Here is a 27,853-nt window from a genome sequence, read left to right as displayed (position 1 = left end):
CATGGAAAGGAAAGCCAAAAGAAGGTCACCTGCTGCCTGAGAAGAGTTGGCAGTAGCTGGGATCTCAGTTATCAGTCAGCTCTCAAGACTGAGCCTGCCTGAGGCAGCCAGCATGGAAATGTGTTCACACATACAAAACTGATGAATTTTACAAAGTGGGGATTTGAAAATCCAAGAAGTTCAGATTAGAATGTAACAAATGGAGAGGGACTCCGCATGACTAAAATAGATGGAGCACAGAGTATCCTCCTACAGAAGAAGGGAAGAAACAATGCAGCACATCAGGAAGATAAATACCTCCTGCCTTCCCTTTCCAGGTCCAGGGAGAAGTGAGTCATGGACCATGCCAGAAGAGACTGTTGCCTCCCTGTCAGGCTCCGATACTTGCAGTTGGTAGCCTCCACTTTGGTAGGAAATGAGTGTGCATTAAGCATCATTTCCGCCCAAATTATTTTTATTATTATTTCAAAACAAACCTGGAAGTTCCACCTTGGAGCAACTTGTTTTAATATTTTGTGGACATCTTAAGTCAAGAGCTTCACTGGTTGGGTCCAAATCCACAGTTAGACACTCCTTCAGCTGTACATTCTAAAGAGCTGATTTCACAGAGCTGTTTTACATCAGTGAGTGATTATGTTTGATTGAAACAAAATAAAGGAGAAGTTTTCTATGTCAATATTATGTTCCTACTTAGAGAAAATTGAAAATAGAACTTGAGAAGGCAAGGACCTTAAACTAAATGCAGAAGCTCATGAGTGAGAATTTTTCCATTCCTGATTTTTTTTCCAGGTAAAAGAGTCACTTAATTAATATGTACAAGGTGATCACTGTGTCCTCAGAACTATCCTGGAATTCCATTACGAATAAAAAACAGTTCCTGCCTTTGGGTAGCTTTTCACAAATCAAAAGTCACTGAGTAAACTCCATGGACAGCTACTTGTACAGTGTGTTGCGCTAGGTTTGGGGATGGGGGTAAAAATAAATCTAATGCTGGCTGCGCACGATGACTCACGCCTGTAATCCCAGCACTTTGGGAGGCCGAGGCGGGAGGATCATGAGCTCAGGAGATTGAGACCATGGCTAACACGGTGAAACCCCGTCTCTACTAAAAATACAAAAAATTAGCCGGGTGTGGTGGCAGGCGCCTGTAGTCCCAGCTACTCGGGAGGCTGAGGCAGGAGAATGGTGTGAACATGGAAGACAGAGCTTGCAGTGAGCTGAGATCGCGCCACTGCACTCCAGCCTGGGTGACAGAGCGAGACTCCGTCTCAAAAATAAAATTAAATTAAATTAAAAATAAATAAATAAAGCTAATGCTTATTCTACAACTGACTTGCTGCCTTTCAAGTGAGTTCCTGGGTCTCAGGTTCCTCACTTGTGGAAGGCAGAATAACAGTTCCTTCCTTGTACATCTCATAGGGACGTCGTGTATATCACACAGAATAATGTCTGTGCAGCCCTCTGAAATCATTATGCAGTCCCCATCCTTAAGAAACCTGCTTTGAGGTCAGGGATACATGACAAAGAAATGTAAAATGACCAGAGAAGACCCCTGGGTGGTCTGTGTTCAACTACCAACTGTTTGGTGGTTGACTTCAAATGCCATTGGAAAGGGAAGCTAAAAATGGAACTGTTTGGTAAAAGTATGGATTTTTCAATATTTAGACATTTCGTGTTTTATAGCAACTCCGTATCTGCCATCCACATGTGTTGAAATTGATGCAATGAACATTCTTTGCCATGTATCCTGAGGAAGGCCCATTCCATTAGGATTCCCCCAAAGGCAGTCTAGCTGCTTGGGCTTCAGCGTGGCATACAGAATATGGAGGGAACGTTGGGGAGGGGCCCCTACCAGTACCCCAATGTATACTTCAGTGCCATGCTAAGGGATTCACCGAACTCCTTGGGAAGGGCTATTTCCTACCTTTGATTAACTATGTACCTTTAAATTTTAGAGTAGGTCTTGGATCTATGCACCTGTGTGAGTATGGTGATTATCTAGATTTTAATCTGATTCTGCCTGCCACAGGCAAGTGAAAATGGAGCTTAAGGTACCTGGGGAAAATGTGTGAGTTATGATGGTTGCTTTCTAAATATAAAGGGAAATGTTCCTTATACCAAATTTCATATTCCAGAGAATATGCACGCATTATACATTAATTTAATAAGATCACAATCCCAGAAAAGAGATAATGTGACTTACTAGCTCTTTAAAAGGTTTGGTGACTTGTGTAAACCATTGCACTCATTTTGGATCCCACCATCCACGGTTCACAGCCCAAAGGGAATGTAGTTTGACTACATCATGGTTTACATTTTCAGTTTGTGAAGAATAAATGGTTGAGACTGAGTCCCAGCTGGTCTCCAGGATATACATATTTCCGTGGAAAACTGAAAGAGCACAGAAACCAAATGTAGAGATAGCAGACAATTTTAGCTGCGTAGTTCAGTTTCCATCAGGCCTGTTTTGATCTGTTATAGACCTGACCATGAGAACAAAAGCATCTTCTCTCACCAGACTAACAGCTGTTTCTCTCTTCTAGTGTTCTGTTTCCTGTGGTGGTGGAGTGCGGATTCGCAGTGTCACATGTGCCAAGAACCATGATGAACCTTGCGATGTGACAAGGAAACCCAACAGCCGGGCTCTGTGTGGCCTCCAGCAATGCCCGTCTAGCCGGAGAGGTCTGAAACCCAACAAAGGCACTATTTCCAATGGAAAAAACCCACCAACACCTGAGCAGGACCCCATAAAGCCCGTCCCTCTACCTACATCCAGGCCCAGAATGCTGACCACACCCATAGGGCCTGAGTCTATGAGCACAAGCCCTGCAGCAATCAGCAGCCCTCGTCCTACCACAGCCTCCAAAGAAGGAGACATGGGTGGGAAACAGTGGCAAGGTAGCTCAACCCAACCTGAGCTGAGCTCTCGCTATCTCATTTCCACTGGAAGCACTTCTCAGCCCATCCTCACTTCCCAATCCGTGAGCATTCAGCCAAGTGAGGAAAATGTTTCCAGTTCAGATGCTGGTCCTACCTGGGAGGGAGGCCTTATAGCTACAACAAGTGGTTCTGACTTGTCATCTTCCCGCAACCCTATGACTTGGCCTGTGACTCCATTTTACAATACCTTGACCAAAGGTCCAGAAATGGAGATTCACAGTGGCTCAGGGGAAGACAGGGAACAGCCTGAGGGCAAAGATGAAAGCAACCCTGTAATATGGACCAAGATCAGAGTACCTGGAAATGACGCTCCAGTGGAAAGTACAGAAATGCCACTTGCACCTCCACTGACACCGGATCTCAGTGGGGAGTCCCCGTGGCCAACCTTCAGCACAGTGATAGAAGGACTGCTCCCCAGCCAAAGGCCCAGTACTCCCAAAACTGGCACACCCAGAGTTGAGGGGATGGTTACTGAAAAGCCAGCTGACACTCTCCTCCCTCTGGGAGGAGACCACCAGCCAGAACCCTCAGGAAAGACAGCAAACCATAGCCATCTGAAACTTCCAAACGACATGAATCAAACAGAAAGTACTGAACCAGTCCTGACTGAGGAGGATGCAACAAGTCTGATTGCCGAGGGCTTTTTGCTGAATGCCTCCAATTACAAGCAGCTCACAAACGACCACGGCTCTGCACACTGGATCGTCGGAAACTGGAGCGAGGTAAGACATTTCCTACCCAAGGCCTGGTGTTACATGGAAAAAAGCTAGGAGTGTTAAATTCATATGAAAATTTCAAAATGAACTTGCATTAAAATATATTCTGTGAAAACAAAAGGAATCAGTCAGACCATGCCCTCACCTCCCTCCTTACCCCCCTAACTCTCCAAATGGAAAAAATAAAATTATATAAATTACATAACTTGTGAAGTTTTATAGATATATTGTCTAGCTTTTAATCTGGTTCTACCTGCCACAACCAAATGAGAGTTCCTGCCTTGTACATTTCATAGGGATGTTGTGTATATCACACAGAATAATGTCTGTGCAGCCCTTTGAAATCATTATGCAGTCCCCATCTTTAAGAAACCTGTTTTGAGGTCAGGGATACAAGACAGAGAAATGTAAACTGACCAGTGAAGACCCCTGGGTGGTCTATGTTCAAGTGCCAGCTATTTGGTGGTTGACTTAAAATGTCATTGCAAAGGGAAGCTAAAAATTTATATATAGGGAAGGAGAACAAATGCAGTGAGATATACTGAAACGTACCCTGAACTAAGCCAGGAAGCCTGGGCAGTCGGCTGTGTAATCACGGCAAATTCATCTATCTTTCTGAGCCTTTTTTTTTTTTTTTTTTCCTACAGAATGATAAGGCAAGTGTAGATTATCTCTAATGTTCCTTCCAGCTATAAACTGCAATGATCCTATGATGAAGGACGACTGAAAAGGCCTGAGTTCACATTTCAATAAAAAACCTAGTTTTGAGACATGGTTTAAAATTGTGAAGTAATCACAGATAGAATGGAAACCTAAGACAAAACTTGTTAAAACAATTGTATAGCTCGCCATATCAGTGATTTTTTTTTTCCTTTTCTTTTTGGTTTGTTTGAGTGCTTGCTTTTAAAAAATTCATTTTGGCTTATTGAAAGAATTGTAATATAGAGGAAGAAGAAAATAAGCATGATGACATCATGCTAGCCCCTATTTTCATGCTCCAGAAATTTGGCTAGATATTTGTCTTTCCATTTCTAGAACTAATTACATCCTTTGAAGCATCAAAATCATTTCTCACCTATTTGAAATCTGAATATGCAGTATACAAACTTGTTAATATAATGTAACAATGCAAAAGAGGACTTTGCGGCAAAGTAATCACATGTTCAAATCATTCAGCATTTTTATGACATTTCATGACTCATCTCCCCAGCTAAAGGGAAGTAAACTATTAGCAGCTAATATAAAAATAGCAATTTTAAGTATAACAATTTATAAAACATGTAATTTACAAACCCTTTTCACAGGTAGTCTCTTATTTTTCCCTTTTGATGGTCCTGATGAGTAGGTAAGTGTCTCACTGATACCAATTTACAAATAGACAAAGAGATTTGTAACAGTTAACTGATTTCTCCAAAGACACAATTGGATGACGAACCTTCTATCTCTTCCCACTCTGATCTGCCATCTCTCTAGTGGATTTTAGCACCAACTGACAACTATACAAAATTCTTTTATATAAATTAATCAACATTATTGGTCATGGAATTGACTAGAAGCAACAAATAGGTAAATTCAAACCATCTCCAAAATTTCTTGCATTAAATAACATAATTGTTTGCATTTGAGCTATGTTTTCACTTTGATTTATGTTTGATTTCTAAAATGAGTTATCACATTTTCTGTCATCTTATCATCTCCATTTAGAGATAAAGAATTCTGAGTCAGAGATAGAGAAGATTTTCATGCTTACAGTAAGCCAATTTGTTGAAGGAAGGAGATGAATGGGTCTCATGACTCCTGACATTTCAGTCCTGTTTCGTTCCTAATCAGTTTCTTTCCTAAGCATGCATCAGGCTTTATAAGCATGATTTTATGCTAATGAGCATAAATTCTCTCATTTAATCCTTACCACGGTCCCAGGAGATTGGTAGTATTTTCCCTATTGCAGAGGCAAGGAAACTGAAGCTGAGAGAATTTAAGTGGCTAGCCAGAATTGTACAAACCTGTGAGCTACGGGGATTTGAACTCAGACAGATGGACTTCAGAACCCATGACCCCTGGCTCTGCAAATCAGAAAATATTACCATCCTCTGTGTCTTTGATTTTATTTGTTTCTTCTTTGGTCATATTACATATGAAAATAATGCCAGTTATGTGGTGGCCTTGGGTAGACAAATGAGAAAATCACATAGTTCACAAGAAAGTTCTTTAAAATAACGTTGAGGCCACTCATGGTTACTTGAGTTCACAGGGGCAAATTGTCCCTCTATTACCACAGTGGGTCCAGGCTAGATGTTTTGAAACAAAATGGATCTCTTTAGGTGTTTTTGAAGTGATAGTGTTCGGATTCACCCAAAGGCAGTCCAGCTACTTGTGCTTCAGCATGCTCTGCAGAATGCGGAGGGAACACTGAGGAGAGGCACCTGCCAGCACCTGTCAAACAGTAGTCTCAAGTATATATTTTCTTCCTAAATCATGGTATCCCTAAAGGGCAGATAAGCAGGACTACTGTCTTCCTTCAGTCGACGCAGTTTAGACAGTGTGTGGCTTCTGGGGACTGAAAAACAAAGAAAACAAGTTGTAGAAGTGGAGGCTACTAATTAATTTGTATTTTGATATTTAGTTAATGGCAATAAGGTCTGAAAGCACTTACAATTAATGACACTGTGGGCCATGAGAATAAAACAGCCTAGGTCAAACAGAATAGGAAAGAGTAGACGATAAAAGGCATACGTGTAGGATTGATATCAGAACCATTCAAATACAAATGACATGTGTGCGTATGCATATGTAATTAGAAATCACACTTGCCTACATTCACACACATTAGGAGGGCTAGGCTCCTGTAACAAATAAAACCCAACGAGTAATGGCTCACCAGAAGAGATGTTGACTTCTCAGTCATGTGGCAATACAAGGTGATTCCAGTCTGCAGTGCTGATGGTAGAGGATGGTGCAGTCATTGGGGAACCCAGGCTGACAATGGCTCTACCATCTTCCCATCATCAAATTTGCCCTGGGGTCACCATCCCAGTCAATCAGAAAGGGAAGAGAGCATAGAGGCACTCCTGCAGGAGGTTGTATGCCCCAAGCCTTGAAGTGTGACAAATCACTTCTGCCTACATTCCGTTGTCTAGAACTAGGTCACATGATCAAACCAAACTCAAGGAAGCTGGGACATGCAACCCAATTATGTGCCCAGAAGAAGAAAAAGGATCATGGCAAATACCTAGCACTCTCTGTCGCTGACTGTAGGGAGCCTGTTCCGAAGCAATGAGGATTTTGACCTATTGGGAGGTTATTGCAATAGTCCAGATGAGGCATGAGAACTATAAGAAGAATGTTCAGGATGAAGAGGGGAAAATATACCTAATATATATTTGAACTTAAAATCAGGGTTTGTAAATAATTGGATATGGGGAAGGAAGAAGAGAGAGGAGAAGAGAAGGACTCTGTCACTGACTCATTGACTTTTTTTTGAGACAGGGTCTCACTCTGTCACCCCGGTTGGAGTGCAGTGGTTTGATGATAGCTCATCGCAGTCCTGAACTCCTTGGCTCAAGCAGTCTTCCCACCTAAGTCTTCCGAGTAGATAGGAACAGGTGCCAACCACTGCACCCAGATAATTTTTTTATTATTTTTTGCAGAGATGGGAGTCTTGTTATGTTGACCAGGCAAGTCTGGAACTCCTGGCCTCAAGCAAAATTCTGCCTCAGCCTCCCGAAGTGCTGAGATTATTGGCATGAACCACTATTCAATTTGGGTTTTTGGCTATTCCATTTGAATTGACTGTCATTGGCTATTCAATTTGAATCAACTATTTAATTTGAATTTTTGTTTGCTGGATGGTGCTCCTATGAACTGAAATTGTCTCTAAAAACAAAATGGTTGTATGATGATCCAGATACTAGTTTTTTTCCCATCCTCTTATCTTTTCATTCATCACCAAAACCCAGAGCAGCTGTGGAATTATGGAATTTAAGTGTGTTTTAATTATTTTGTCTTGAGAATATTTAATACATGTTAATTAATTGATAAATGTTAATTGATTTAATGGGATATTACTATATCCATGCAAACTAAGCCAAAATAAAGTACACATCAACTATGATTACTGTTTGAGCTCAAAGGTTAATTAACACGTTTTGATTATAGTAAATCAAAATACAAAGAATTAATTCTATCTCAAACGTCAGTATCTGACTTTGACAGAAATAAACTATTATTGAATACATTATAGCTCACAAAAAAAAAAAAAACAATAAAAAAAAACCTGGCAACAGCAGTGGAACCATTAACAGCTATTAATTCCTGGCAGTTTGGCTGGAAAAAGAATACTGGCTCAGATTCTAGAGTTTTCAAAGCTGTAAGGACTATTACTAGAATAGAGCTCCACATTCAGCAGGAGTCCCCCCTTGTGACAGGGCCTGGTGCCTGCTCCCTTGGTGCATGTTTTGAGAGAAAATGTTTAATAAATAGAGCTGAAGGCCAGCGCAGTGGCTCACACCTGTAATCCCAGCACTCTGGGAGGCTGAGGTGGGTGGATCACTTGAGGTCAGGAGTTCGAGATGAGCCTGGGCAGCATGGCGAAACCCTGTTTCTACAAAAAATATAAAAATTAGTCAGGCGTGGTGGCTCATGCCTGTAGTCCCAGCTACTCAGGAGCCTGAGGCATGAGAAACACTTGAATCCGGGAGGCAGAGGTTGCAGTAAGGCAAATTCGAGCCACTGCACTCCAGGCTGGGTGATAGAGTGACACCCTGTCTCAAAAAATAATAATAATAATAATAATAAATAACTGTCAGAGAGGTCATGGTTCAGAATGAAAACTCTGAGTTTTGAGTTCCTCACTGTCCTTGATTTTTATTTCTGCCTATTCCTGAAGCTATTTCTTTGGGGTTGCCTCTCTCCGTAATGAGTCACTTATCTCCCATTCACCACATCTTAGAGCCCGTAGAATCACCATTTATATCAATTTTCCTCTGTCTTACAGAAAAAGACATTGTAATCGTTTTTCAAGTCAGTGTCACCTCATCATTGCTGTCCTCTCCTCTTTATGTCCGTTGTTAGTCTAAGGCCCAGTGGTTTCTAATCTGATGGTAGGAGGAATTTACAGATGAAGGAAGATGCTTTTGTTTGTTACAACAACGTGGGGAAGGGGCTGCAACTAGCATTCGATGTCTGAGAGGCATGAATGATAAAAGTCTCGTGACATTCAGCAAAGTCCCTTATAAGGAAGAATTGTTGAGTCCCAAATGCCAGTGGTGCCCAATAGATGAGAGTGAAGGACCTCAGTTACTACTCCTGCTTAGAACACCTGCCCTTGCCTCCTTGCTGGTCTACACACCTCCAGCCTCTGCCTTCTCCTATCTTTTCCACACACCGTTGCACAAGACATGAGTCTGCCAAATTCATCCTCCAAAAAGCTATTCTAATCATTCCAAACTCCTGCTCATAAGTCTTTGATATCTCCTCATTTCATACTTGTTCAGATAAAATCTACCGTAACCCAATATCCAACAGCCTTCTCAGGCTTACATAATCAAGCTTTCAAAATGTACTGCCTCCTACTTTTCTTCATCCATGCTAAGCTTCAACAGCTCAGTTGCCTTAAACCTCCTGCCTCTCCCAGTCTGGGGTCTCTGTTCATACTGGTTCCTCTCCCTGGAATTTCCTTCCCCTTCTCCTCTGCCCTTTTAAATCCTACCTGTTCAGGATCAAGCTTTGAGTCTGATCTTACACAAAGCTTTTCCTGATCCCTAAAACAGGAAGTGATTTATAAAGTTCCTTGGGTGTAATCAGAAATCGCTCTTGCAATGTCCTCCTGCCTTCTGGCCTGTGGGAGTCTGTCCACAGCCCCACTGGACACTGCATGTTCCTTTAATTGTGTTTTCAAATATTAAGTAATTGATATAAAAGCTGAGCTAACACTGTAAGTAGGTATAAACCTTGAAGCCAGACTTTCTGGGGTTTAGTCCTGACTCAATAAATTACCAGCTGTACGTCCTCACTCTACCTCATTTCCCTCATCTATGAAGAGAGGATGATGATAATGCCCAACTCATATGACTTAGGAGATAAAAGGAATAACTCTGTGTAAGGTACTCAGAAGAATGTCGGGCACATAGGAAGTACTCAGTGTTTGCTCTGATCCATATTTACAAAACAGAGAACTTCAGTGCTATGCAGCATGCATGGGTATGGCTCTTATTTTGATAGAGACTTACCTGTCATTGAATTGCCTCATCATTCAGTCAGATCCCTTGGGCCAGTCAGTTAACTGTAAACTGTGGTCGTATAGAATGGAAGTGACAGCACAATTTTCCACAGCATTTCAGAACAGTGTTCATATGGTGCTGATGTGACCCGAGCATCAGTTCCAGTTCTGAACACCTGGACACTGACCCTTGACTTGGTTAGTCAGTCACCACAGGGTCACTGGGTGTAATGAGCCCTCATCCTCCAGCAGGCCAGCCCAGGTTTACTTTCATAGCAGAGGCAGGGGTCCAAGAGCAAGAATGGAAAGCAGCAACTCTTGAGAACTGGAACAGCATCATCCACTGCATTCTGTTGGCCAAAGCAAGTCACAAGAACAGCCCTGATTTAAGAGCCGGAGAAATAAATTCCACCTCTGGATGAGAGAAGCTACAAAGTCCCCTTGCAAAGAGCATGGGTTTAAGGAAGTATGAATGACGCAGGCCATTAGTGCAATCAATCTATAGCACTTCAGCTGTTATCTTTATTACCTAGATACATAATATGATACAAAGGACAAAGTGCTAGGAACTTAACAAAAGAAATCAAATCCTAAAGAATTTTAAGGAGAATGTATTACCTCTATAACTGACCCACTTGGAAAAGATAATGATGTAGTAGAAAATAATTTTGACTTTTCTCTTTCTGTGATCTACAGATTATCTACCTAAGAACTCTATTATGTTATATATGTGTTATAACACAAGAACGTGCACAAAATGAAACATAAAGTTATATGGAGAGTAAAGGCTGGGTGCGGTGGCTCATGCCTGTAATCCCAACACTTTGGGAGGCCAAGGGGGGCAGATCACCTGAGGTCAGGAATTTGAGACCAGCCTGGTCAATTTGGTGAAACCCTGCCTCTGCTAAAAATACAAAAGTTACCTAGGTGTGGTGGCAGTTGTCTGTAATTCCAGCTACTCAAGAGGCTGAGGCAGGAGAATTGCTTGAACCTGGGAGGCAGAGGTTGCAGTGAGCCAAGAACATGCCACCGCACTCCAGCCTGGACGACAGGGTGAGACTACATCTCAAAAAAAAAAAATATATATATATATATATATATGGAGAGTGAAGATACAACAAGAGAAACATAAGTCTGGTCTTTATTTTACAGCGTATCAAACCTTAAGCATGTCATAGATGGAACCTCCACCCTGTCTTTTTTTAGTTCAGCACAATGTTTTGCTCGTCCAGGAACAGCCCCTTTTAATGAGGATGAGCAGCGGAGAGGGGATGCAAGAAAAATCAGTTACAGGAAAGAATCAGGTACATAAAAGGGAACAAATTACGTGGTGGACATTTGCATCGTTTTCAAAGTGACCCCCTGCTAAACCTGAGATATTTAAGAATTATAAACAAACAAAAACACTTTGAGGGGAATGAGCTGTATGTGTGGCAAAAGGCGACTGAATTCTTCACCACCAGTGGATCGAGGGATGAAAAGCATCATGCTATAACATCTTTGTAACTCCAAGTGTGATCTGAGGACCCACAGCATCGGCAGCACCTGGGAGCTTGCTAAAAGGCACAGTCGCCTCCCCTTCCCAGATCTACTGAATCAGAATCTGCATTTAGCAAGGCCCCCAGGTGATTCATATGTTCCCTAAGGTTTGAGGAGCACTACTGTAACAAATATTGTTCTGAGTTTTAGAGACAGAAAACCCTTTGGGCAGGTCAGATCTGAAAGCCTGTCTGTTCATCTACACCATGATGATACCAGTCTACAACGCAGGTTTGTCATGGAGGGAAATAGGTGAGATAGTATCCTTCAGTGTTAGAGAGGAGAGGCAAGGGGCAGACACCTAGACCTGACATCTACTGTGAACAGCATTGGTAGGAAATGTGGCAGCTTCTCTGCAGCCCCCTGGGCAATCATGCCAGGATAATTAATTTTTTTTTTCTTTTGAGATAGGATCTCACCCTGGCACCCAGGCTGGAGTGCAGTGGTGCAATCATAGCTCACTGCAGCCTCAAATTCCCAGGTTCAAGCAGTCCTCGCCACCCAGCCTCCTAAGTAGCTAGGAATGCAAGTATACAACACCATGCCTGGCTAATTTTTAAATTTCTTTAGAGATGAGTTCTCCCTATGTTGCCCAGGTGATCTGAAACTCCTGGGCTCAAAGGATCCTCCTGCCTCAGCCTCCCAAAGACTGAGGCATGAGCCACTGCACCTGGCCTGCCGGGATAAGTTTTAAAGGGAAGCAAATTTCCATTTGCATTGAATTTTTCTTCCACATACAAATCAGGGTTTCTCAACCGTGGTTGTTTGTTAAAATCAGCTGGGGAGTTATTTTTAATACTGAGCATCCCTGGGTCCTACCCCAAGAGATTCAGATTAATTTGTGTAGGTGGGGTGTCCCAAGTGTTGGTAATTTTTAAAAAGCTCTATGGGCAGTATTAGTGAGCAGCCAGGACTGAGAACTGACTCCAGGATCCCAGCGATGGGGCATGTGTGGGAAGGTGACACTCAGCCTCTGTCATCTCTCTCCTTCCCTGCCACAGTGCTCCACCACATGTGGTCTGGGGGCCTACTGGAGAAGGGTGGAGTGCAGCACCCAGATGGATTCCGACTGCGCGGCCATCCAGAGACCTGACCCCGCAAAGCGATGCCACCTCCGTCCCTGTGCTGGCTGGAAAGTGGGAAACTGGAGCAAGGTAACTTATCAGGCTTGGCAGAGTCTTGGAGGTAGAGAAGGTGGGGATGGGTTGGGGAGGGAATCTTATATAAGCACTTGCCAAAGTCGGGTTTTTTTCTACCTTTCTGTTTCCCTTTTGCGTCTTATAAAATCGGGGATGAGTAAATCATGGGCATTACCATAGGCCTACTTCAAGTTACACAAAAGTCTTAGAAGTACAGTTTTCATTAACCCACATGTGGTAACCCACCTGACCTTTCTCTTACAAGATAAACCAGAAAAGTTAAGTTTGGGTTATCAATTGCTTCTCCAGCATGCAATGCTATTTCTATATTACTTCAATTTAGCATTTTAATGAATAATCCTATATTATCACAAATATAATTAAATCATGAATCACCTGTGCTTTACAAAGCAAATATACAGTTTAATCTTCCAGACCCAAAATGAAAAGAAAGCTGAGATATAAAGAATAATTGGTCTTTAAAAGCGTACTCCCTGCACTGATCTTCTTATTTCTTTTTATTTTTATTTTTTTGAGACAGATTCTCGCTCTGTCACCCAGGCTGAAATGCAGTGGCATGATCTTGGCTCACTGCAACCTCTGCCTCCCAGGTTCAAGCGATTCTCATGCCTTAGCCTCCTGAATAGCTGGGATTACAGGCACCCACCACCAGGCCAGGCTGATTTTTGTATTTTTAGCAGAGATGGGGTTTTACCATGTTGGCCAGGCTGGTCTCGAACTCCTGACCTCAAGCTATCCACCTGCCTCGGCCTCCCAAAGTGCTGAGATTGCAGGCATGAGCCACCGTACCCAACCATACTGATCTTTCTGAAGTGCAATTTTACCATCTTTGCTAATCTTACTGTGATTACTCATTTTGCTGTGCTGTCTGCATAGTTCCTCGTGAAAAGAATGTATCTGGTTTTCAGATTAGTTAGCTTTGGTGCTTTGAGACACTAACTAGGCCTGATCTGCTTGTCATGGCTGGACTGGGGCTTAGCCAGCCCTTGGGGGATAATTCAGGGCTCTAAGACACTGGTCAGCAGCGAGATTGAGGGCCAGTTGGCAGGTAGGGAGTACAGAGGTGTGAGCTGTGCATATACCTGTTTGCCATACATGCTCAACCCTAGGAAGCCTGGTGGACCCCTGTCTTCTCTCTAGGGAGATGGTTCCTCTTGATAGCTGAGACACAGGAGAAAGGAAAAGAAAGAGCTATCCAAGAGGTTTAGGGAAGCTGATGTCACCTCTAGACATTCATTTCTTCATCTAGGGAAGAGCTCATGTCCCCAGACAAATAGGACCCAGAGGTGTTACACTGGGCATTTCTGTCTCTGGTTCTCCTGGCAGACTTAGCATCAGACAGGAACATGGGATGCTCCTGTCTGATGGTTGGTCTTTAGGACCCTTTCCCAAAGCAAGGCTCTGGTCTTTGGAAGAGAGGGGCTGTGAGGCTACTCCTTGAGAAAATTACCACCTTCTTTCTCCTTCTATATCATTTTTCTTTCAAGAATCAATACTAGTCTTTTTTATTTCTCTTCCAATTCATGACAAACTCAGGATCCAACAAGGACTGAAAGTTTGGCTACAACTTCTCTTCCATATCCAGAGAAATCTCAAGAAACATCTCATATACCTGAGCTTGCCAAATGTTGACCAAGTCTTAAGTTCCACTTTCCTCTCACTGGGAATAGTCATTTCGCTGGAAATTACATGGCTCATGAAAAGGATAGATGTGTGAAATAACTTGCGTTTTGAAAAGGTCAGCTCCAGCCTGAGGGACTCTAGCCAGTGCAAACCCTAGATGAGAGATCAGCAAGCTCATCTCTGGGGTCCAGCCTCCTAAGGAAAGCCTGGCTTGACTCTTGCCTGGCCTATAGGGTCTCTCTCATGCCTCTCTCTCTCTCTCTCTCATGGCCTATAGAGTTGCAGATATATTGATGAATCTCTGTAGTGCCCTGAGTGGTTTTGTAGGAGTTATTTCCAACACATCATCAAATTCAGCTAGAATGAGGTAACTGCTATATCTAAAAGCTAATCCTCAAAATTACTCTATTCCTACCAGTAAAGAAAGTGTCTCTTTTGTTAGATAATAGATGAACCTTATATCAAAGATACTATTTAACTACTGATTGTCAGTTGCCCTGATTTTTGTTTTTTCTGACTACTATTATGGGTATTGCATACATGAGCAGTCCCTAACCTTTTTGGCACTAGAAACCAGTTTTGTGATCTCTACAAAATTCTTTTCCACAGACTGGGGAAATGGTTTTGGGATGATTCAAGCATGTTACATTTATTGTGTACTTTATTTCTATTATTATTACATTGTAATATATAATGAAATAATTACACAACTCACCATAATGTAGAGTCAGTGGGAGCCCTGAGCTTGTTTTCCTGCAACTAGATGGTCCCATCTAGGGGTGATGGGAGACAGTGACAGATCATCAGGCATTAGATTTTCATAATGAGTGTGCAGCCTATATCCCTTGCAAGCACAGTTCACAATAGGGTTTGCATTCCTATGAGAATCTAATACTGCTGCTGATCTGACAGGAGGTCAAGTTCAGGCAGTAATGTGAGTGATGGGGAGCAGCTGTAAATACAGATAAAGCTTTGCTTGCTCACCTGATGCTCACCTCCTGCTGTGCAGCCTGATTCCTAACAGGCTGAGATATAACAGACTAGGGATTGGGGACCCCTGGCATACATGGCTTATCTTTCCTAGAGATATTAACTTAAATTTTATCTCAAATATTGATTATTGTGACCTCTTTTTCTAATTAATATTTTTTTTGAGGTGAAGTCTCACTTTGTCACCCAAACTGGAGTGCAGTGGCCCAGTCACATCTCACTCCAGTCTCAACCTCCTGTGCTTAAACAATACTCCTGCCTCAGCCTCAAGTAGCTGGAGACCCCTGTTTCATATGGATGTCTGAAGTCCACATCATGTGCTAGGAAAGATTTGAAGGCCTTCCCTCTCAGCTTCATTAATTCTGATAGGCCTTTTATGCTCTCTTTGTGACAGACCTCCAAAATCTAGAGCAGGAAAGAGGATCCCTGGTTTTGCCTTTAAATATCCAGAGAGTTTAGATTCTGCCAAATTGATCATTTGCCTTTTCACAGATACTTTCTCAGAAAGAAAAATTCTAATTTTACCTGGAATTTTCTGCATTATTCCAGCAATCTCTCCTCCAGATCCAGAAACACTTTAATTCTTGTAGGATGACAGGGTATGCTGCAGCCTCACCTGAACCCACAGGTATCGTACCTGAGGCATCCAGGTTACTCACCAGGAACTTCTACCACTGTGATTGCGGTCTGGATTGCGGTTGTTTTACTGGCTTATTTCTGTAATACGATACTTCTTGATGAAGCCTGATAGAACTGCTGTGAACATTTTCTCATATACATGTGTCAGGTTTATGACTATACCAAAGGTCATGTTGCAGTCCGAAGGGAGTGGGTGGATGAGCAGAAAGAACACTCGGGGGCCGTAGGCTGGTGAAAGATTATTTTATTCAACACCAACTCTCATCAGCAGCTTTCTCACACTGCCCGCCCCCATCTCGGCTGCTTAGTCTGGCTCCCACATACAGCTGCACGGCTGACTCTCCCTTGCTTTCAGGGTCAGCAGCTTAACTCTTTCTTTTTCTCTGGGCATGAGCGAGTCAAGCTGTGTCCTGGCTCCCCTCTGTCCATCTTTGCAGATGGACAGCTTTGGCTCTCTCTCTTTCTCTTGGTGCCAACGTGACTGCACAGTGTCAAACAGGGCAGTTATACCTTTTACATACAACAGTGGCTTAGAGCCAAGTGATGGCATGGCCTTCCCATGTTAGGGCTACATGGCTGTGATAACAAGTGGAGTTACACACCTGCACTCTAAACTTGCTGAGTCACACAGGATGTAAACAGCCTACCTCGGCCTATCCTTCACCAAACCACAGCCATGTTCCTTACAACATGGCAGAGGACCGAGACATTCAGATCTCTACCTTTCCAGTTTCTGGAAGTAGTTTATCACAGTGGCTTGCTTCCTCTTCATGCATTAATCTGTCTGAAACAAAAGCAAAGTTGTCATCCTCAGGTTTGTCCCAGAGGCAGTCTTGTAAAAATGCAGTTCTGCAGTATTGAATCGCAGAGGGGCTTGACTTGGAATCAGACGGATCTGGGATAATAACCCTACTCTGTCACTAATCAGCATGTGACACTGGCCATTCATCTAACTACTTAGGAGCTTTAGTTTTCTCACTCCTGAAATGAAGTGGATGATACTGCCTATACTTACTTTGTAGAATTGTTGTAAGGATCAAAAGAGAAATTGTATGCAATGAACTCTGTACATAATAAAAGACCATTCAAATAAGGCCCTGGACAAACATCGAGCTCTAGGTAAAGGTTAGGGCTGGCTATTGGACATTTACGAATCTCTTGCTTCCTGGACTTGGGGCAGGAGGCCTGTGGACAGGTTAGTGAAGTAAGCCCTGCCAATGGAGAAAGTGACCTGAGAAAGTGTTCACTGCCTAGTACTACACAGTCAGGGTGCTCAACGTGTTCCTGAACTCTGGAGGATTTGACCTACCGTGGGTGCTAGTGCTGCCACGTGCCTGACATTGCATGGAAGCTTTGGATAAACAATTTTATTTTTACCATAATACAGGACTTTATAATTCCCACTAAGGAAACTAGAGCTTAGAGTATTTAAATCATCAATATATACTTGATCACAAAACTAATATTAAATAGTCTCAATTCTAAGAAACCATTTGTCATTTTATGGGGATTATGTCATTTTAACTACAGCTTTTCAGAAAAAAATGAAACACTACATAATTAATATGTACATCAGTTGTAGGACACATGCCAGTTTCAGAATGTTAAAATTTGTATGGGAGAGGCTGGGCGCAGTGGCTCATGCCTGTAATCCCAGCACTTTGGGAGGCCAAGGCAGGTGATCACTTGACCTCAGCAGTTCAAGACCAGCCTGGGCAATATGGCAAAACCCCATCTCCACTGAAAATACAAAAAATTAGCCCGGCTTGGTAGAACGCATGCCTGTAGTCCCAGCTACTCAGGAGGCTGAGGTGGATGGATCACTTGAGCCCAAGAAGCAAAGGTTGCAGTGAGCCAAGATTCTGCCACTGCACTCCAGGCTGGGCAACAGAGTGAGACCCCATTTAAAAAAAAAAAATTCATATGGGAGAAAAAGTGATTCTTCTGATGGAAGAAATGTAGTAAGAGATAAAAATGAGCTTGAAAAATCCTCAGCTGGGTTTGACAGCAAAACCATGCATCATCGGCAGCTCCACACACTTCCTCACTGACATTTTGTCTGCTTCTTCTGAAGTTTTGAGAACTGCTGATTTGACAACCCCTTTATTACTTCTGTTAGAATGAACATTGCCCTTTTCATAGTTGAGTCTAGCAGACTTTGATTTATTTCTGAAATGAATCAGAAATATTTTTACCTTTTATTTGTAATAATCTGTCTTCCCACAGAGGCAACGTTGCCATTTTATTTTAGCGGTAACTTTATCATCTAAGTTATTTGCCAGAAAGTAACAGGAAGTGACAGCCATTCCTTATGGCCTTGGATTTCATGTATTTGCTAACTAGTCCTTCTGTCTTATTCTAGTTCTTGTCTCCAAGTTTATTGAATTTTACAGATTGTCTGTGGCAGTGCTGCATTTTATGGACCTGAATTTTTACAAATGAATAAAATGGGGGAATAGCCTTTGTTTTGCTTAATACAGACAAACCATACTTTCATACACAGCATGTTCCCAGAAACAATTACTAAAGTCCAGTGTGCAAAAGTCAGAACCTAGGATTGTATGTTATAGGAGAGCTTCTATCCTATGAAGGCAAAAATTGAGTAGCAGAAAGGTGGATCATACACTGAGTATCCCTGCATTTATTTTCTGCTGAGACCAGCTCAGTTGGGAAGACCCCAATCCAGCGACGCTAGAGGAATTAAAGACACACACATAGAAATATAGAGGTGTGAAGTGGGAAATCAGGGGTCTCACAGCCTTCAGAGCTGAGAACCCCGAACAGAGATTTACCCACATATTTATTAACAGCAAGCCAGTCATTAGCATTGTTTCTATACATATTAAATAAACTAAGAGTATCCCTTATGGGAAACGAAGGAATGGGCCGAATTAAAGGAATAGGTTGGGCTAGGTAACTGCAGCAGGAGCATGTCCTTAAGGCACAAATCGTTCATGGTATTGTTTGTGGCTTAAGAATGCCTTTAAGCGGTTTTCTGCCCTGGGCAGGCCAAGTGTTCCTTGCCCTCATTCCCGTAAACCCACGACCTTCCAGCATGAGCGTCATGGCCATCATGAACATGTCGCAGTGCTGCAGAGATTTTGTTTATGGCCAGTCTTGGGGCCAGTTTATGGCCAGATTTTGGGGGGCTTGTTCCCAACAGTTTTCCTCTTGATACAATTTTTTTCTGTGTCTAAACCATCACCCTCTCTTGACATCCCTGAGCATTTCAGATTAAGAGATTCTCAAGAAGAAATGGTTAGACAAGTGCCAATTAAATGGAAACCTTTAGAACATACAAGAAATGACCCCAAGACCACTAATGTCCAGACCACAAGGCTCTCCATGATGGCCTCTGCCCATCTTCTCTGTCTACCCTACCCCCTTAGCATTCTGACCAACTTACTGTTCCCAGTCAAGCCGTGTGGGTTCACAGCCTCTGTGCATGCCATTGCCGCCACTTCAAATGTCCCCCACACTATTTTGCCAGTCACATGAGCATTTACTCATTAAGATTCAGCTCAAGCTTTGACTCCTTTATTTAAGCTTTTCTTGACTTCTTCAGGTGAAGTTGACTGTGTCCTCCTTTGTGTCCTCACTAGATTGTAGATAACTATGGCTTGTAATCTTTATTTCTTCTATTCATTTATGTGACTTCCCCTGCCCTAGCTAGATTGCAAACTACTTAGGGTAGAGGTACAGAGCTTGGAACATAGTAAGTGCTCAATGAGGGGAAAGTGGGATGGGGAGAGGGACGCGCAGACCCATGAATGTTGATGCTGTTCCGCTTAGAATTTTTGGAATAAATTTTTTTTAACTTTTATTTTAAGTTTGGAGTACAAGTGCAGGTTTGCTACATAGGTAAACTTGTGTCATGGGGGTTTCTTGTACAGATTATTTCATCACCCAGGTATTAAACCTAGTGCCCATTAGTTATTTTTCCTGATCCTCTCCCTCCTCCTACATTCCACCCTCCATTAGTCCCCAGTGTGTGTTGTTCCCCTCCATGTGTCCATGTGTTCTTATCATTTAGCTCCCACTTATAAGTGAGAACACATGGTATTTGGTTTTCTGTTCCTGTGTTAGTTTGCTAAGGATAATGGCCTCTGGCTCTATCCATGTTCCTGCAAAGGACATGATCTCATTCTTTTTTATGGCTTTGTAGTATTGCATTGTGTATATTACCACATTTTCTTTAACCAGTTTATCATTGATGGGCATTTAGGTTGATTCCATGTCTTTGCTGTTGTGGATAGTGCCATAGTGAACATATGTGTACATGTGTCTTTATAACAGAATAATGTATATTCCCAGTAATGGAATTGCTGGGTCAAATAGTATTTCTGTCTTTAGGTCTTGAGGAATCACCAACACCGTCTTTCACAATGGCTGAATTAATATACTCTATTACCAACAGTATATAAGCATTCCTTTTTCTCCACAGCCTCGTCAGCATCTGTTATTTTTTTTACTTTTTAATAATAGCCACTTTGACAGGTATGAAATGGTATCTCATCGTGGTTTTGATTTGCATTTCTCTAATGATCAGTGATGTTGAGCTATTTTTCATATGACTGTTGACCTCATGTATATCTTTTTTTGAAAAGTGTCTGTTCATGTCCTTTGCCCACTTTTTTATGTAGTTGCTTGTTTTTTGTGTTTTTTTGTTTTTGGGTATCAATTTAAGTGCCTTAGAGATGTTGGATATTAGAGCTTTGTCAGATGCATAGTTTGCAAAAGTTTTCTCCCATTCTGTAGGTTGTGTGTTTACTCTGTTGATAATTTCTTTTGCTGTACAGACGCTCTTTAGTTTAATAGATCCCATTTGTCAATTTTTGCTTATATTGTAATTGCTTAAGAACAAAGCTGGAGGCATCAGGCTAAGAGACTTCAAAATATACTACAGGGCTACAGTAACCAAAACAGCATGGTACTGGTAAAAAAACGGACACATGGACCAATGGATCAGAATAGAGAACCCAGAAATAAGACTGCACACCTACAACTATCTGATCTTCAAATTATTTTAAGGGTCTTATGAATGTGTTTAGCATAAGGAAAAGGTCAGAAAGGAATTCTTTCCATATCTCAATTTAGTATTTGATGTATAACTTTGAGAGGAAGAAAGTATTCTGAAATCAAAACAGAGCACAAACTCAGTGATCTCATACATTTATGACACTCTAGAATGCTGTGATAGTTTAATCATCTAGTTTATCCTCTTTTGAATACCAATGGAGAAATGGAGGCTTAGAGAAGTACAGTGATTAATCTGAAGTCACATAGCCACCTGATGCCAGGGTCATAGATGGATTTGGTCTGTTAGTCCCCCAGTCCTATGTTTGCTAGTTGTGCTATACTTCTCTGAACACTCTGTAGGAGTCCAACCTGGGAAGTGTATTAGGAAGACTTCATAAATCAAAAATAGCACAAGAAAGAAAAGGTTTTGATTTCATTTTACCTCTGCCAGTGGCCCCAGTAAGCTAAGGGTATTTTTCATTCTAACTCAGTTTGCTTTGCAAATCATAGGAGTTAAGCAAACTGATATAGTGATGTGGTAACTGGATTCTATCAGACCTGTTTGGTTTCAACAGGGCATTCTCCAGTCTTTCTGTTCTCATTAGCCTGCCTCTTGTCCTCAGTCTGGTTCGCAGATGTTACATTAGGAAAACAGGAATACAAACAGCCCTCCTCTCAGGCAATAAGAAAATGAATATCACAATTGTCATTCAGCACACAAAAGCAAAAGAGCATTAGGACTGGAGTGACTTAATATGCTGTCACTTCCCTCTTGCTAACAGAATCAGAGGCTCTTTTGAAAATGGAATGGAATAATCATAGATTTAGTGAGTGTCTTCCCTTATTACTAACTTCAGCATATTAATAAATTTTATTTCCCACTGAATGTGAATATGCTCTTGACAAAAGAGTAATGCTAATTTGAAAAATAAGTTTAGGAATAATAGATTATACCAACAAATGGAAAATAAAATAGTAAAGTCTCATTTTATGCTTATGTCTTTTAAATCCCCTTTTCCTAATAAAAAGTACTCTTGTTTTAACTATGTGCTATTTCCTGGAAATTTATTTTGTCAGACAAATAGTTGCTTTGAGTGGAAGCTATTAGCATGCTTTCTCATTTGTTCTGTGGTGAATTTTAAGTTTGCTGTTACTGTTTTTCTTTGTGTGTTTATTGTGTGGCAGGAAAATAAAGTTTTCCATTTGTACTTTTGAGAAGCTGTTAGCAAGTATTGCTTATTTCTGATAACCTAAACACACTTGATTTATGGAAGTATCAGAGCATCAATCTGCCCCCTTGTCACATGGGCCCATGTGTTTCCAAGCTACAGACTGATGTTCGAAGTCAGGTGACTTGGTGAAATCTGCCAATCAGAGGAAGAAGGGGGAGCACTGTTTTGGGGTCTATGTCTACTGAAAAGTCTTGAGGAATTTTCTTTCCTCAACTACAGCCCTAGAATCATGGCTATTCCACCATAGCCAGAAAGACAGCGTGGTCTTTTACCCTTCAGAGAGAAGAGCCAGATGAAAATATACCTTACAGCAAGGGACACCCTTTCTTGGTGACTTGTTTCCTTGGCCAAGACTGCCAATGAGATCACTGATGGAAGGATTCAGAGGGTAAAGAAACACATTATTTATCCTGTAATTACCAGAGATCTCTTTAGCCCATTGGGAGCCCTCCCAGCTGGCATTTTCTCATAATTCAATGTTGATTCAACAGCTTCATAATGGCCATCTACACTGTGCCTGTCCCTGTGCTAGGGACCCATGGTGCGATGCAGAACAGGGCAGGGCAGGCTCTGCTTTCATGGCAGTGATGGATAGTAGAAAGGATGGACAAAATCAATAAAAGTTGCTCTGCAGTTTAGCTTTATGGGATGAAAACAGAAGAGGAGCTGAGACAAATTACAAGAGAAATCACCTCCTTTAGATCAGGTATTGCAGGGGGACCTCTCAGAAGAGGTGCCATTGAAACTGAGGCATTAAAAAAAAGAACAGTAGTGGGTAATGCAGAGAATAGAGGAAGGAACATTCAGGACATGGGAACCCCAAGGTCATTGTATTAACCCGAGGAGAACCTGGGGAAGAACCTGGGCTGACGAGCACAGATGTTAGCCTCCATCCCACCTACCTCAGTTCCCCACCTCAGTGTGGGCAGTGACAAGACCCATCAGGCCAGGTCTGGCCATGAGACACCAGGCTGCAGCGGGAAGATAAGCAGAAGGGCTATGGCAAGCACTAGAGTTCTAAACAGACCAGAGAGCAAGTCCCAGACGCTCAAGTTATGATCAGATAAGATCTTTATAGGTGGGAGAGTGGGGAACTGCCAAAATCCAAGTGGTCAGAGAGTCAACAAAGCAGCACTCTGGAACAGGCTGGGTAAACTTGGTTGTGGGTGACCCAGGCCCATCAGTGTTTATCACCGTCCAAGGGAAGTCAGCAGCCTGCTGGGGAACCTGGGCTGCTGCACAGCGGGTGGGGTCAGAGAGGAGGGGAGTGAGTAGGGCCTGTGTGGTGGCTATCGGGGGCAAGTGCTGAGAAGACTCTCAGTGATGGCTGCAGGTGATGGCGCTACAGGAGGAATGGTGAGGGTGGGGGCAAGGACACCCTTTGCTCACACCCATGGGTCAAACCACTGAGTAGTTATGCAGTTTATTTCCCTACTCAAGACCCTTCATGAGAGAGACATACTATCGTATTCTGCATCCAGCATCATAGAGAAAACCAGCATTCTGAAGGAAAGGTGGAGAAGGCTTAGCAGCAATGCCTACTCCTGGGAAGGGATAGGCAGGCCACTCTGCCTCCAGCAAATACTGACTTCCAGAGGGAACGGCCACCCACTGGGGCAGATGCTGTGCCAGCAGGCACTCCAGCCCCAGGGTCTATAATCTCCCCACAGCCGTGAGGTAGCAGTTATGATCCCAGTTTAGAGATGGGACACCTGAGGCTCAGCGTACTTCAGTGACAGGCCCAGGGACTCATGACTAGTGAGTGGCAGAACTGGAATTCTCACCCACCTCTGTTGGCCCTCAACAGAGTTTGGGCCAAGCATGTGTTTCCCGGTATCAGGAGCTGCTGGGGTGCCTCCTGCTCTGTGGTGTAGGAGGGAAAGCAGGGTTCACCAGAACTAGACCTAACCGCTCTTTATGACTGGATGCCTGGCACCTCCACGGCTGAGGGGAAGGAAGGGAGGCCTGATGCCAATGACTCAGAGATCGCCTTTGCTTTTGCTTTCCATACAGTGCTCCAGAAACTGCAGTGGGGGCTTCAAGATACGCGAGATTCAGTGCGTGGACAGCCGGGACCACCGGAACCTGAGGCCATTTCACTGCCAGTTCCTGGCCGGCATTCCTCCCCCATTGAGCATGAGCTGTAACCCCGAGCCCTGTGGGGTGTGGCAGGTGGAGCCTTGGAGCCAGGTATGGCGCCCAGAAAGGGAGCGATGTCTTCACACAACCTGGCAAGCCATGAATCTCGGTGTTACTGCATAAATGTAGAAATCAGGGAAGACCACACCTGCATCCTGCCAATGACTGGCCTCTGTTCAGTGACCCCACCCTGTATCTGGGAAGCCAAATGGGTCTAACACTTTCAGGAGGTGAAAAAATTCCATGGAAAAGACAATGTGTTATGGTTTTAATCACAACAGTTCAGTGTTATGTTGCAATCTGGTCTCCCAATGGATATACCGGGAAATTGGTGTTCCTGCTGGGGAAATGAATACAATGGGATTATTTGAACAAGGACGAGTCTGATGAGAGCCATTTGCAGACAGAGCCTGACACGCCTCTCTGAGGCTTCTGCAGTCAGGCTGGGAGAAACAGCCCCATCTTTTCCACACAGTATAATATTAGAGTTTCATCTCTTCCATCTCTCAGATCATTGTACAAATAGTGAGTGTGTGTGTGTGTGCTCTCTTTATGAGGGCCCTGGCTCTGCTGGGTCTTAGTTTTACTTTGACACATGGAAACAAGGTTACTTTGGTGAGGTTCTTTGGTGAAGTGTGATGATCTCATTTTTCAACAGACAAATGTTTAAATATCTCAACAGCTAAAACATACTCCCAACTACATCCACAAATGATAGAAAGAAGACCAAAAAATAACAATAAAAAAAAGGAAGCCCCCATATTTTGAGTGCGTCCAGGAGCTAGGCAGTTTGCCTGCGATACTTGGTTTAATTCTCTCCATGACCTCGATGGTAGGCATTTTTAATCCTATTTTATAGGGGAAGAAATTGAGACTTAGGTTGAGAAACCTACCTGAGACACACAATGAGAAAATAAATGGAGTTTTAATTCAAACATAAGGCATTCGCAACAAGAAATATTTGATTGCTCATCTTTGATTGCCCATCTTTGATCCTGCTGTGCTATGGAACTTAGCCCAATGGGCATTGAACAAAAAGTGAACTAAGGAGAAAGAATGAATCAATAACTACTTTGCGGTACACTTACCATGTGCCAGTGAAGAGAAGGCAAAGAATCCCAACCTGAGGCTACAGAGTTAGTGTCAAAGCCTGTGGAGGACTGAGCCCCGACTTACTTACCACCCACCGGCCAAGCATCCACACTGATTCCTGAGGCTCTGGGCCACTACCTAGAGTTTTCTGGGGCAGCAGCCACCACTGTCCCCTCTTCATCCTCCTTCCCCTGCCTACTTCTGGAGTACGTGAAGTGCCTGCTACTCCCAGGCTCTGAACCCAGACCTCCAAACTCTCCATAGGTACTGAGCCTGGCCTGGACCTGTTCAAGCAGCAGCTTCCAGAATCCAGGAATTCAGAGACGAGCTTAGGTTGCCCTGTCAGAGAAATGGCATTTGCAGGCGATCAAAGATGAGCAATCAAATCTTTCTGGTTATGAAAAAGATCTATCCTTTTGTTTCCTCAGTAGCTTCCAGGATCCCCATCAGGAGCCTGTTCCCTGAAGCCCTTCTCTCACCCTTCTTTCTAAATTGCCTGTTTTGAGCAAACCACAAAGGTGGTAGAGTTCCCTCTTAAGCAGCAGTAGAGATAGAAAATGTAAAAGTCAGTTGAGTACCCGGAGCTGCTGTTAAGGAATTGGGCATCTTTAGGTACTTTCCCTGCCTGTGGTGCTGACTGCCATCCTGGGAATGTTATGAACCCATCTGGCAAGCATATCGGCCCGCCCCGACTACCCTCCATGGCAGATGCATTTTAGCTATGGGACCATCTCTACACCAGTGGTAGTCAAGCTTTATCATGCTTCAGGACAACCTGGAGGGCTTGTCAATGCACAGATGGATGGGTCCTACCCCCAGAATGGCCAATTCAGGGGATCTGAGGTGGGGCCTGAAATTTTGCATTTCTAACAAACACTCAGAAGATGCTGAAGTTGCTGGTCTGAGGAACATTTGAGAACCACTTTTTTGACCCCCTTTTCCTGGAAATTACTTGGCCAGGTGGTGCTGAATCTATGTGCACATAGGTAGGTATGCACAGGAACCCCAGATGTGGAATTCCTCTCCCTGTCTCCTCAGATGGGGTTAAAAACAGATTGAATAAGTGGGAAAAAGTTGATGTTGATTCTCAAAGCTGGAATATTGTGAAGGTGCTACATTAGTTCTTTTATTGAGCAGAAAAGATTAATTGCGGCCGGGCGCAGTGGCTCAAGCCTGTAATCCCAGCACTTTGGGAGGCCGAGGCGGGTGGATCACGAGGTCAGGAGATCCAGACTATCCTGGCTAACATGGTGAAACCCCGTCTCTACTAAAAATACAAAAAACTAGCTGGGCGTGGTGGCGGGCGCCTGTAGTCTCAGCTACTTGGGAGGCTGAGGCGGGAGAATGGCGTGAACCCGGGAGGCGGAGCTTGCAGTGAGCCGAGATCATGCCACTGCACTCCAGCCTGGGAGACACAGCGAGACTCCGTCTCAAAAAAAAAAGATTAATTGCATATAATTTCCCTATTTTCTATGATACTACCACACACACACTACCTGATGTGATGGACATGATGTTTGCAAGACAGCCATAATTATCTTGTTGTTATTGTTGTAACCATGCTAAAACTAAGATTTTTCAAAGTGCTTTTCAAAATACTCAAAGAACTTTTCAAATATTCTTGGCGAATTATTTTATTTCCTCCTAAAAAAACTCATGCACATGAGATAATGTATCTTACAGAATTATTCTAGTAAGCAAAAACCTGACATGTTTCAGAATTCTACCCTTTTAGAAATCTGACTTGTCATCTTGAATTTATTTTATGAGTATTACAGCCAATGCATCTAAGTCCTGAGTGAATCCATCCATTTTATTACTCCTACTATGGACAAATTTAATTCTAAAACTTTATGCAGTGGAAAAGGAAGACTAAATCTCATTTTAATAGGAGGCAAACAAAATTGTATTGCAAATGTGTGCCCCCCTTTTGGGCTGTCAGAGATAATCATTATAAAAAACCTAAATTTTACATTTTTGTTTCTAAAAAACTTTTTTCAGAAGACAAAATGCAGATAAAATAATATCCATTCTGGAATGACCACTCATTTAGGTTTTTTTTTAAAAAAATCCTTCCTTTTGACATATCGTTTAACATTAGACTATTTGGCATCTTCTGACTTTTCTCCTCCTTATGTCTTCAGGATTTGCTTCATCAATATTTCTGCCTCTCTTTAATTCTTGTTTCCGCATTTAAAAGAAAAATAGTGAGTAGTCATTGTAAGGAACTTGCAGGAATGCTATAAATTCCAATACAGATACCAATATTCCTAATAACACTGTACACAACAAAATGACAATACGAAGTTCTTCACTTATCATTAAACATGTCTCCACCTGACTTTTACCTAATCTTGTCACTGCTGTGTATCAGTGCTCCAGGTCCTGTGGAGGCGGAGTTCAGGAGAGAGAAGTGTTCTGTCCAGGAGGCCTCTGTGACTGGACAAAAAGACCCACATCCACCATGTCTTGCAATGAGCACCTCTGCTGTCACTGGGCCACTGGGAACTGGGACCTGGTAAGACTCGTTTATACATACTTTTTTTT

The 27,853-nt window shown here is 42.7% G+C and overlaps 1 protein-coding gene across 1 annotated transcript in view; it reads left to right on the top strand.

Moving 5' to 3' along the window:
- Positions 1 to 27,853, top strand: part of LOC105540271 (A disintegrin and metalloproteinase with thrombospondin motifs 12) — a 234,964-nt gene that overhangs the window by 183,373 nt on the left and 23,738 nt on the right. The window contains exons 18-21 of the mRNA XM_011980815.1: positions 2,544 to 3,662; positions 12,414 to 12,566; positions 24,089 to 24,265; positions 27,681 to 27,824. Coding sequence (XP_011836205.1) covers positions 2,544 to 3,662; positions 12,414 to 12,566; positions 24,089 to 24,265; positions 27,681 to 27,824 — 1,593 coding nt within the window. The remainder of the gene's footprint in view (positions 1 to 2,543; positions 3,663 to 12,413; positions 12,567 to 24,088; positions 24,266 to 27,680; positions 27,825 to 27,853) is intronic.

The sequence above is a fragment of the Mandrillus leucophaeus genome, unplaced genomic scaffold (genome assembly GCF_000951045.1).
Source record: "Mandrillus leucophaeus isolate KB7577 unplaced genomic scaffold, Mleu.le_1.0 Scaffold218, whole genome shotgun sequence".
In the NCBI taxonomy this organism is placed as follows: Eukaryota; Metazoa; Chordata; class Mammalia; order Primates; family Cercopithecidae; genus Mandrillus; species Mandrillus leucophaeus.
This window is presented reverse-complemented; position numbering and strand designations above follow the sequence as displayed.